This window comes from Melanerpes formicivorus, unplaced genomic scaffold, assembly GCF_026170545.1.
Source record: "Melanerpes formicivorus ecotype bairdi unplaced genomic scaffold, bMelFor1.0.p_v2 SCAF_3, whole genome shotgun sequence".
Classification (NCBI taxonomy): Eukaryota; Metazoa; Chordata; class Aves; order Piciformes; family Picidae; genus Melanerpes; species Melanerpes formicivorus.
Genome location: NW_027142355.1, coordinates 6581535 through 6594311, shown reverse-complemented (window position 1 = coordinate 6594311; position 12777 = coordinate 6581535). Strand labels below are relative to the sequence as shown.

Genomic DNA, 12777 nt, shown 5'->3' with positions numbered 1-12777 from the left:
AAGAGAAATTGAGCATCCAGCAACTCTCTTTAAAGTTTATGACAGTTAAAGGTTTTCAGCAGTTCTGAACATTATAAAATGTCCCTAAGCCTATGTTTCCAAATGATCCTCCTCTGCTTTTTCTTCAGTTTCTACTATCATTTATTGTCTAAAGTTAATCTCAGAGAAGAAGTGAGATCAATAGTGCTATGACCTAAAGATAGAAAAATATTGACGGGGTGAATATCCTGCACAGATTTGGGAAGCTGAGTCCTCTGATATGTACATTAAGTGACTGAAAAAAAACAGATGGAACTTTAAGACCACTGTTGTAATCATGTCTTTTACTGGATATCATTATTACATTTCTATTATGCAAAACAATAGGTCAAGAATAAATTACAGGCAAAGACTGCTGCATGTTATAGGTAGCTGGGAATGAGCCAGATGACCAGGTGTAGCATGGTGTTTCAGTCTTTTAACTGCTGCACATACAGCAACTCTTAGCAGATCAGTTCAGATGTAATGAAGGCAAGTAGTGCTCATTCTGAGGTGTATTTTCCCCTACTCTTTACTCTGCCTCTATTACAGGAGTGTAGTCTGATGGTGTATGCGCATTAGCATTTTAGTTTCAGTCAAGAGTCTGCTTTTGAAATGAATCTGCTAATTGTTCCTGCTTAGCACATCTGCTCATTGTGGAGTAGGTCTCAGCCTATATGAACTAGATTACTTTTGGCTGAAATAGAATAGAATAGAATAGAATAGAATAGAATAGAATAGAATAGAATAGAATAGAATAGAATAGAATAGAATAGAATAGAATAGAATAGAATAGAATAGAATAGAATAGGACAGGACAGAATAGAATAGAATAGAACAGCATAGAATAGAATATATTAGAATAGACCAGGTTGGAAGAGACCTTTGAGATCACCGTGTCCAGCCTATCATCCAACACCACCTAAAAATGAAAACAGAAGGTGCTTTCCAGAAGGACATCTAATCTTTAATTATTACAAGGTGTTCAGTCCACTGAACTACATCAAAATTAGTTCAACAACCCTCCTTCCCAGACTCTAATTTGAAATAATGACCAATGTGAACCTCAGGTCCCCAGAGCCAACACTTTCACTCCACAGATTGGCTCTTACTATGCCACATTGCTTGTTAATGCAGCTATACACTGAGCTGTCAGGATTACTGGGTTCATGAGAGAATCTGGTATTTGCTCAAACTTGGAGAGTTGAAATCCTGCAGTACCAGTATTTTCTCTGATCTGCAAGTATCTTAAAGAGGACCTCCAGTTTCAAGCACTGACCAGTAGTTCTTGGGAAAATATCTCCACTTTCTCGCTAAATAGAAGATGCAATAAAAAAAATTCATGAGCAAGAACTCACAATGTTTTTGTTAAGAGCTTTTTCAGAAATGTTGGGCAACCTACATTAACCGTGTGTTTTGTATTAAAAATTGATCAGATTGTAAGACATAACTTGTGTACTTTGTAAAATGCATCTGTACCAGTCATTCATTCTGGTTATTCTCCACACTGAGTTAACATTTTTTAATGCTTTTAGAATCCATTCTTGTTTGAATCATTCCATCACTAACAGCTAATAGTGCTTATATTCAAATTATTTTTTAAGAAAGAAAAGTCTTGAGATTGTTTAGCCAGCTAGTTTTCCAACATTCAGAACCCTGTATTGCCATGCCCAAAATGATATCATGTGTCCAATGTACTAGAATGAAAACCATAATTTGAATCTTCACCAATGACCTTCAGAATTAGGAGTTTAGTATCATTGTTGCTGCTAAAGAGGGACTCAACTGTATTGCCAGACAGGAAGAGTTTTTAAGCATTTTTTAGTCAATTAAATCAACATCCAGACAAAAGTGTGTGGAAAACATAGCTGTACAATAAAAACATTTTTTTTTCTTCCTTCCTTCACTATTTAAGTGAAAAGTCTGATAGACAAATGAATTCTTTATACCTGTCTACCTGTTTTCCATTTTTCTCATTTTCTGATTTTTCTTGGACTTTTGAATCGTCTATATCTGAATATAGCCAGAATGGACTATGAACTTTACTCACGAACTGTAAATATCATCTTGGATTGGATGGACAGTATGAACAGCCAATTAAATTGTTTAGAAGGAGTGGACTGTGACCGTTTGAGGCGGTGCCTTTAACAAAGGGACACCATGGCCGAATGTTTTATAAACAAGACAGGTCTAGACTAATTTAATTGGTGGAGAAGCAGAAGCACTGCCTTAGGTTTTGATTCCCAGTGAGACTTGTCTCACTCAGTCTTGCACTTTCTCCTTTCGCAGCTTGCAGCTTCTGGGCTTTCAGCCAGACTGACCTTGAGCAGATAAGGCCTCTTCTAACACATAACTGCTTTTAATTAACATTTGCTCTTTTTTCTCTCTCTCTAACCCTCTTTGGGGAAAAAGGGAAGAGAAGGGGGTACAGGGGGAAACCCTTTCTCCAGACGGGGGAATGGAATCTCATTCTGTGTTACTTTGTTGTATATTTCTGTGCATATATTGTAAATATTGTAAATTCTGTATATAAACCTGCATTCCCTAAACTGCTTTGTAAATACAGCATACAATCCCTTTGCTAATCCAGCTGTGGTTTTTTTTTCTTCCAAGTTTTCTTCCCTTCACCTTACGGGGGGCGGGGAGAAGGCCTGGCCTTCCCCTCAACCCTCGACAACAATACAGTAAATACGGCTTTAGGATGCTTAATGATAGATAAGAAACACTGTAGCTTCATTATATTAAACACTGATCTGGTATAAACTCACATTTCTAGATCAAACACGTTAAACACATTGAACACCTTAGCTTTATCCTGTCAGGCTTTCTGCCAAATTAGATATTGTCTGTCCATGCCATAGTAAGTTTATGCTGGATCAGGTGTTGTGTACTCTCCTGGTGATTTTACATTGTGTGCTTTAGTCTGGCAGATATGCAGTACTGTTCTGTTTTGAGCCATCCCAAACTTGTCAACTGGTCTGCTTTAATGACCAGGGCCTCCTGTTGTCCCCATTATGATAGTATCTGACTAAATCCTAAACTTTGATGCATTTATTCTCCTACCAACACTGTAATGGAAAATACATATTTGCTATCACACAGTTTTCATCATGTTTTCTCTCTTATCTAGTAGATGAAACAGAAAGCTTTATGCAGGTCTTGAGAATTTCAGTGAGTAAAACCAGGAATTTTTAGGAGATTAATATTTTCTTAAGAGTGGCAAGTGTTCTGCTAGGGCTCTATCAAAAGTCATCCAGTGACTGGGTTATTCTTACAGGTTTTAGGAAGCTTAGATAGACACCAGATGCTTCATTTTGTGTAATTATCACAGTCTCTGATGTAGAATATGATTTGGACTCATCCAAATGCCCATGAAGTCCTTGAGTGACTCTGGGGATTCCCAGAGCTGATCGTATGAGTGAGCTTCTTGTCTCTGTTACTGTGTGGTCCCTTGTTTGCCACTTTGAGTGGCAGGTAACAGAAAAGTCCCACACAGTGGAGAAAAGTGGGCAGAGGAAACAAAGAGCCTGGCTGTTTGTAGCTGCTTTATTCACCCTAAATGGTGCTGCAACCGATGCACTGCTCTCTGAGGAAGGCAAATGAAGCCGGCACATTGTGATTGTTCTCTCAAATCTGTTGAAAAAAATTGCTGGAAAAAGAAATTGTAACGGCCAAAATTATCCCTCTTGATAAGTTGTCCTCATTCTGTCCTCCTCCAGAAAGAACTGAAAACATTCCTGAGGCTGAAGTTTTGTTACTGCTATTTCACTTACAAATAAAGCCTCCAAATGAATCAAAAGTGCTAAGTACTTAATACGCAAGCACAAGGCAAGTCCTTTGTCCTTAAGTGCTTTCCACCTAACAAAGGTGGAGCACGGGAGCAATACAGAGTGATTCAGTGGCCTTCAGTGTTTGCTCCACACACTGCTCTGGTTCACTCAATGTGAGCTCTGGAAGAACACGATTTAACGAAAGGTGGGCTAGGGACAGTTGAGCTGAAACTGAGTGATAATTTTAAGCAGGAGATGCTTTAAATCCATGAGTTTCCTATTCATATTTTATTTAGAGGACATGCAGAAATAATAGATAAGTGGGTGAAAAAAAAAAATATTTATTAATGTGTTGCTGTGGAGAAATCTGAGATTTCCAAAACAATGCATTGTGTGCACCTGTTCTGCACTACAAAAAGATTGTTTGACTCCTTAGATCGGGAAGACTGATGTATGTCTTTCTCCATTATTATTCAGAAAGCAGTGTATACTCATGTTTACCTTCTAGAAAAGTAAATACTCGTGTGCATTTCAAAACTCAGGGAGTAGGAAAGTGCAAAATAACTGTTCATGGAAGAAGTAGAATAATGGAGTTTAATTTTTTTTTTTTTCCCTGGCTCTCATTGTTCTTCCAGAAGTGATGCAAGGAGATTTTAACCTATTTCTTTATTTTACCAAAAAGTTATCTGAAACTCCTATGGCCTTGTTTTGTAATTAAATGTTTTAGAACTACTGGTACTTGTATTTGCATGTGATTAACTTTTAAAACACAGTCTACAGGGCTTTTTTTTTGCTTTGTAACTAGCCTGGAGTCAATAAATATCCTTACAGACGTCAATTTAGTCAGCAGTAAAGAGGTAAATAGAAACTAATGACACTCATCAAGCCTGTGGCATGAATGATTTATTGGATACAATCAGTTAACACTTTTATAAAGTCAATACAAGGGAAAGAAACAGGTTTCTTATTATGGTAAACTGTATTTGTACTGTCAGCATGTAGTGATTTATGACAATCCTGTAGCCAAGATTAGGATATTATAAATGGGGAAAAATAGAAGGCTCATTAATTTTTTATACCCACAGGTAGAAGACATGCAGTGGGCTAATAGACAACATACTCATCCAGCATCTGTGTGCAGCCTGCCCTGTAAAGCTGGGGAAAGAAAGAAAACCGTGAAGGGAGTGCCCTGCTGCTGGCACTGCGAGCGCTGTGAGGGATACCATTACCAGGTGGATGAATTCAACTGTGAACTGTGCCCCATTAATAAAAGACCAAACGCCAACCGTACAGATTGCCAGCTTATTCCTATAATCAAACTGGAGTGGCATTCTCCTTGGGCCATTGTGCCTGTCTTCATAGCTATTCTCGGTATAATTGCCACCACCTTTGTGATTGTGACATTTGTCCGGTACAACGACACACCGATCGTCAGGGCCTCTGGACGGGAACTCAGTTACGTGCTCTTGACTGGGATTTTTCTCTGTTACTCCATTACTTTTTTAATGATTGCAACTCCTGATACAGTGGTCTGCTCATTTCGAAGGATCTTTCTAGGGCTTGGCATGTGTTTCAGTTATGCTGCCTTGCTCACCAAAACAAACAGAATCCACAGAATATTTGAACAAGGCAAAAAATCTGTCACAGCTCCCAAATTTATTAGTCCAGCTTCCCAATTGGTGATCACTTTCAGCCTCATATCCATGCAGCTTATTGGAGTCTTCATCTGGTTTGCTATTGACCCACCACATACCATCGTAGACTATGGAGAGCAGAGGACACTTGAACCTGAAAATGCCAGGGGAGTTCTCAAATGTGACATTTCAGATCTTTCTCTCATTTGTTCCCTTGGATACAGTATTCTCTTGATGGTCACATGCACTGTTTATGCTATTAAAACAAGAGGGGTGCCAGAGACCTTCAATGAAGCGAAACCTATTGGATTTACTATGTACACAACCTGCATAATTTGGTTAGCTTTTATTCCAATCTTTTTTGGTACAGCCCAATCAGCAGAGAAGGTAAGTGATTAAAAGTTTACAAATCAAGTACTATCCTTTCTTCTATTCTCATCTCCTAATATTTAGAGCACTATACTATTTTCAGTCTTACAAATGAGTTATTTGAAATGATAATTGCAAACAAACTCTCGGAATTTACAGATATATATGATTCAAAAGGTAGGTTTCCTATATTTTAAATCAAGGAACTGAATGTGATTGTGGTGTGGCTGGTGCAACAATACTGACATTTTCTCATTATATCCTTAAATGACTGTTTCTTTTAACACTTATTATCCTTCACTTATGCTGACTGTTACATGAAGCGCTGTAGAGATCTTTGGTATCATCCACAGATACAATAGAAAGAAGAAGATCAGCTTATGTTCATCAAAAATAATGAAGAAGAATGCCTGTGAAGAATGAAAACAATTACTTCTCTCTGGTTGACACATATAACTTTGAAAAAAAACAACCAACCAAACAAAAGAAACAATGGGAGGAATGAAGATCATATATGCATAATTCACTAATTGTTATCTCAGAGCAAAAAGAAAGCATTTTCCTGATCTTTTAATAACAAATTAAAATTTTGATGCTTGGATATCTGTTATTCCTTGATCATTTCACATCTTTTCTGATATCAGCTATACTGAGCAGTACAGAATATGTCAGATATTTAACTCTTCCTCTCTTAGTTCTAGTAGGAAAGGAGAGGTAAATGTCAACAATATGAGTTTTTATCCAGTTGCCAGTGGTGAAAATTGACAAGTTATGTAGGAAAGAACAATAATAGCAGCATCAATCTTGAAAACTGCAAGTGTATGAGATCTGGAAAACCTTAAAAATAAGAAATTAAAGTGATCAGTCTTTTACATAAGCTCTTTCCTCTTTTCTTCTGGCAGGTGTTTTTTAATAATGTTTTAAAATACAAGTTTTAATTTAGTCAGAAAAGTTAACATATAACCACTTACAATTGTACAAAGGCTTGATATGCCTGGTTTAGAGGCACTCTTTCCTAGACAATTAAAGGACAGGTCTATACAGCTTGACAAAATACTTGCTAATTCAAGCAGAAGAATTGAGGAGGGGAGAATGTGTCAGAAAAACTTTTTCCTCATTAAAAAAAATTGACTTTTGAATTAAGTTAGGGAGAGTCAGTACCAGGGTAATGGCATATCATAGATAAAATACATAAAGATAAAAAATGCTGTTTGATATCAGAAAACAAGTTTAGATTAACTGTATTTAAATTCTCTTTTGGTTAGACTTAAGTTTGAAAAGTACTTTGTTGTGTAAATGTGTGGTACTTTTGTGTTTTAGCAGCTTCGGCCAGTCAGTTTTATGGCAGGTACCTATAACAACAGATATTAATTGCTGAGCATTGAAACAGTGAAAACATTGCTTGGAAGGCAATTATGCAGTGAGTTTTGATTTACACTATTGGTTCACCTTATCTTGTAGTAAAGGATGATTTGGTTTGACCCCTAAAGACAAGACTAATGAACACCTCTTTTGCATTTCTTTTATGAAACCCAAGAGTGAACATAGAAATGATATTAAATCACACAGCTTGTAACACTGAATTTCAGTTGTTAGTTCCCTCTTTTCCTAAATGATTTGTTAATCTTCAGATAATGACTTTCAGGAGGAAAATAACCCTAATTATTATGCTAATACTGTAGCTCTGTATCTCAAAATAATTCCTTTCACAGTGCTGCTCCTTTTTGCTGCAAATAAAAACATGTTTCCACACAAAGCCTATGGACATCACAATAGTAGTGTGCATATTCATACAATTAACTTGCTTGTCTGAATAGGAAAAAAATTTAATATCTTGGTGCACACATGTATACATTGCCTGAATAGACTTCAAGTTGCATGTAAGTTTCATGTTAACCCACTGCTAATAATATTGTTAATGCTACTGTTAATTAATGCATATCTCCAAAAGAAGCATTTTAAAAACAGTTATAGAGTATGTTATTTGAAATTTGACATTATGATCTCCTGTGAAGGTGAAAGAAATGTAAAAGAAAAAAAACAGACTTCAGTTAGATGACTCCTCACTTTACAGTTGATTTTAGAGTCCTGAGATTTGTTGGGGCTTTTTAATGTCTTGAGTTTATTCAGAGAGAATGAAGCAATCAAATTGGGAACTGAAAGTACTACTTAAAAGCAATCATTCCTTCTTTGAAGTGTTGACTGTAAAAAAAAAATTAGCCTAGCATTAATTACAAGTAAGGTGTACTTCCAACTAGAAATTCATTGAATTATTAGCTTCAGACACAATTCTATTTAAATACAGAGTACTTAAAACTCCTCCAAGAAAATTTTGAGGAAGTTCTGTTTTCCTAAACATTAGTAGTGCTTACCACATTAGCAGAAGGCTAATGAAGAGAGTTTATATTTACTTAACTATTTCAGGAGCACAGATTAAGTAGCAAGAATATTGAGAAGCTTTTATTTTTATCTCAATATCAAAATATTTTCACTGATAAACAAAAAAATAGCACCATTAATGCTAAAAGCAGGTGCCTAGATCAAAACCTCATATATTGTCATGGAAAGATCACCTTTAAATTTAGTGGCCTTGGAATCAATTTCTGAAAGTATAAATTTGCTAAGAGATTCTGAATAGAACCTAGAGGAGCATAAGCCTTTAGAGCTGGCACAAGTCCATAAACTGAGAGTTATTGTCTGTCAGACTTTGAATGTGTGTGATGAAGGGCATGTAAATAAGCATAAGTACTTTTCTGCAGACAGACTGAATCTTGACGGCATGTTCTTCCTGTGAAGCACAGGCTGGGTAGCTCTGCTCTTTCCACTTTTCATATGAGGAATGTTGGATCTCTACCTGTTTATTATAGCTGAGTTAAATGCCTGAATTTGCATGGTGTGACACATCCATAAGAGAAAACCTGTTAAAAGCTAAGGTAACTTGAAAAGAGTGACTGGGAATATGTTGATTTATAGTCTTGATATCTGTAACATTTTTAACAGTCCTTTATGACAGAAACTATTTTTGCTTGTATATATTACCTTTTTACATGTAAGTTTAAAACTAATATAAAACTGAAGAAACTGCTATGTAATATTCAAAAAGTTAAAAATAATATATATTATGGCCAGTTAACAAAAGGTTAAAATACCAATCCAAAATAACCGTGCATAACTCAATCTTGGTGGCTTTTATGAAACTCCATGTTTATTGTTTGTGCTTAGTCTCAAGCAGCAGAATATAAACCCCAGGTGCTATAAAACGTACCATTTTTAGATTGTCATTTTTACAGGTGCTTCACAGAGAACACTTAAGAGAATTTTACTGTGCACAGGTGAGGCTGCATCTGGAATATTGTGTCCAGTTCTGGGCCTCTCAGTTCAAGAAGGACAGGCAACTGCTTGAAAGAGTCCACCTGAGAGCCACAGAACATCAACCTTACAAGGAAAGGCTGAGGGAGCTGGGTCTCTTTAGCTTGGAGGAGACTGAGAGGTGATCTCATTAATGTTTATAAACATGTGAAGGAAGAGTGTTGGGAGGATGGAGCCAGGCTCTTCTCAGTGGTATCCAATGACAGGACAAGGGGCAACAGGTGCAGACTGAAGCACAGGAGGCTCCACATGAACATAAGGAAACACTTTTTCATGGTGAGGGTGCCAGAACACTGGAATAGACTGCCCAGAGAGGTCTCCTTCTCTGGAGACATTCAAACCCTATCTATGTATTCCTGTGTAACCTACTGTAGGTGATCATGCTCTGGCAGGGTCATTGGATTAGATGATCTTTTGATGTTCCTTCCAACCCTTAACATTCTGTAATTCTGTGATCCTGTGATTGACTTTATGTCCTGTGTGACTTTTTTTGTCTAGTTCATTATTTTTGTCCATTCATGATCAAGCCTACATCAACAGATGCTGCTTTATGAAAGGAACACACTACAAATAGTTAAATTACTAATAAAGCACAAATTTTCTAACACATAAGTATCGGTGAAGTGCTTTAGAGGCAAAGCAGTGAAATTCTGTGTGAAAGTATTCTGTGCATATAACCTTTGTAAATATCAAGTATACATGGCAAAGCACTGAAAGTACTGGGATCATCCAGAATACAGATGTCTCAAAAGTCATGATGATTGAAATGCTGCAGAAAAATATCCAAATTCATCTGAGTGATTAAAACACGCTTGATGAACCTCTGCGTAAAATTAAGTTATGATGGCAGACTGCACAAAACCCAGCTGAGGATAGATGGCTCTCTAAAGTACAACCATATTTGATACAACTATTTTTTTCATTTCCTTCCTTTTACCAGTTTTGATAGGTGAATGAATCATATTCAGCCACAGATAATAGAGACATATGTTCTCATATTAACCCGGAAATACTGAATACAAGATAAATACTTGTCTCCCACACTGTGACATAAAAGAGGTTGCACTTTCTGCTGAGGAAAGAGGACCACAGAAAACACCAGACTTGCATTTAAAAAAGAATATTTAAACACCAGACTTGCATTTAAAAAGAATATTTATCAAAACATTTCTGCTCAGCTTTCAGGCCATGTACTAACTTTCTTAGACATTAATCTATACTATTAGTGTAGGAAAGAGAGAGAGAAAAGCCCTTTTAGATTTTAGACTGGACAATTCTCTGAAGGATAATAAAAATGTTTTTATAAATATATTAATTGCAAAAGGAAGGGCAAGGACAATCTCCACTCCTTAGTGGACATGAAAGGGAATATAATAACAAAAGATGAGGAAAAGACAGAGGTACATAACACCTTCTTTGACTCAATTTTCAATAGTAAGATAGGTTGTCTTCCAGACAACTGGCCTCCTGAGCTGGCAGATGGAGTCAGGGAATAATATAGTCCCCCTGTAATCCAGGAGGAAGCAGTAAGAGACCTGCTCAACCACTTGGATTCCCAGTTGACAGTAAGCTGAACATGAACCAGCAGTGTGCCCAGGTGGCCAAGAAGGCCAATGGCATGCTGGCCTGTATCAGGAATAGTGTGGCCAACAGGTGCAGGGAAGTTATTCTACCCCTGTACTCAATACTTGTTAGGCCTGTGCCATAGTTTAGTTGATTAGTTAGGGTTAGTTGATCAGTTGGACTTGATCTTGGATATCTCTTCCAACCTGGTTGATTCTGTGATCTAAACTGTGTTAAATTAACTAAGAAATCAGAAGGATTACTGTAGTCAACCATGTCAGTCTCTTGTACAGAAAGATATCTTGAGCTCTGTTCACTTGCATGCTATTCAGATTAACTTTAATTATTTAATATTGTAGCATACTTTGTGGGATAGTCATCAGCTCTGTTGCTTAGCTGCTTTGCTCCCAAAGTGAATCATTAGAGGAAAAAGAGGAAAAGTTCCCAAGTTCCTTCAAGCTGTTTTGAGGTGAAATGCATGTGCGAAGGTTTACTGAAACCTCCTTGGACTGAAGTCTGCTTGCTTGTAATATGTAGGTGTGATCTGCCTGCTTAAGGAGTGTGATGAAAGGTATGGGGAGGATTTCCTTCAGATTGTGCTACCCACTCAACAAAATCTTGTGGAGGGCTGAATGCAGCTGCCTTTAAAAATTCTAACCCCTGTTCAGATTTTTTGTTACTAAGGGTGGTGTGTACCCAAGTTGCAGCAAGCGTTCTTCTTGCTGAATGAAGGACTTTGTGCAAATGCATATGTAACTTTACTCAGCTTTGTCTTTGTAAGATATGCCCACAGTCTTTAGGTTGTAATTTCATTTCTCTATTTACTTTTGTGTTAATGAAGCCCCTAGCATTTTAAGTGGAGCACTGATTTTGATTATAAGTTTATTAGGAGATATCAGGAGAAGAGAAAGTGCCAGCTGCTCCAAGAAAGGTGTGGATTATTTAATAATACATAAAGTTTTGGGTTTTTTTTTAAGTTCAGTGAGATTCTCATGTGTGCACCTGAAGGTTGTATACTTTATTCTTTTCTGCATGGTTGCATGTCTGTTCCAGTATGAGCACGGAGCTGGCATATTAAATTGTGTACATTGAAGAGATTATGCACCTGTCACATAATGGAAAACACCAGCATTTTGCTTGTCTGACATGTTTGCTTCTGGCTTCATGATGAATGATAGCTTCATTCCCAAAGACAAGAAAGTGCTGCCAGAAAAATTAAATTTGCCTGTGATTTGAATTCTACTCCGATCCTGGGGAATGTCAGAGAGTAACAAGTATGTGAAGAAGGAATGCGTGCTAGAGAACTTTAAATAGACCTTTTTGGCTACCTGCTGGATTCTGCTATCTTCATCTGTTTCAGAAAAAAATAATCAGTAATCACAGAGGGCAGTCTTGGAAAGCCCATGAATGTTTCACAGCAATAATCTCTAAAAAATAAATAAATAAATTGTGGCTTATCATCTACTGTATTTCTAGAAATCAGATTAACCACATGAAAATGTTTATCCTTTGGTTCTGATTTGTTTAGTGTCAAAAATTTTGTTTTCAACAAGTGCAGTTAAAGAGAAATCCTTCCAGTTATATTAGATGATCTTTGCACAGTAAGAAGGAGGTTGCTCTTTGGTATTAGATTGTGTTAAATGTACAATGGTAACTGAGATGTCATTATTATGTACAGGACAGCAGCTGAGCCACTGATGGTTTTACATAAAAAGAAAAAGTAGATATAGTTTAATCATGCTCTCAGCTATTCCATGTCCTGATGATCAAGAACTGACAACTGATGCCCACCCCTACTACATCTGAAGAGAGCCACACACTGTTTAACACTTCATTAACAGAAAACATATTTTGACCAATTGGAAGCCTCTATGTATGTTTCAAGAATGGATTTGGGGATTTCAGGGATGCACATGAAATGTTGTATCATGAGACCTTTTCAAAAAAATCAATTGGGACAAATGCAGCTCCTGCACCTTTTTTTATATTCAATACATTCCATTATTCTACATTCAAAATTAAGGGATATGTAGCCAATTTTGAACTCAGATGCC

General features: G+C 36.8%; 1 protein-coding gene across 8 annotated transcripts in view; it reads left to right on the top strand.

Moving 5' to 3' along the window:
• The window catches only part of GRM8 (glutamate metabotropic receptor 8), a 359393-nt gene that overhangs the window by 304462 nt on the left and 42154 nt on the right, over positions 1-12777 (top strand). For all 8 annotated transcript variants that reach the window (XM_068165642.1, XM_068165650.1, XM_068165657.1 and 5 more), the window contains exon 9: positions 4874-5809. In XM_068165642.1, the coding sequence (XP_068021743.1) occupies positions 4874-5809 (936 nt within the window). The remainder of the gene's footprint in view (positions 1-4873; positions 5810-12777) is intronic.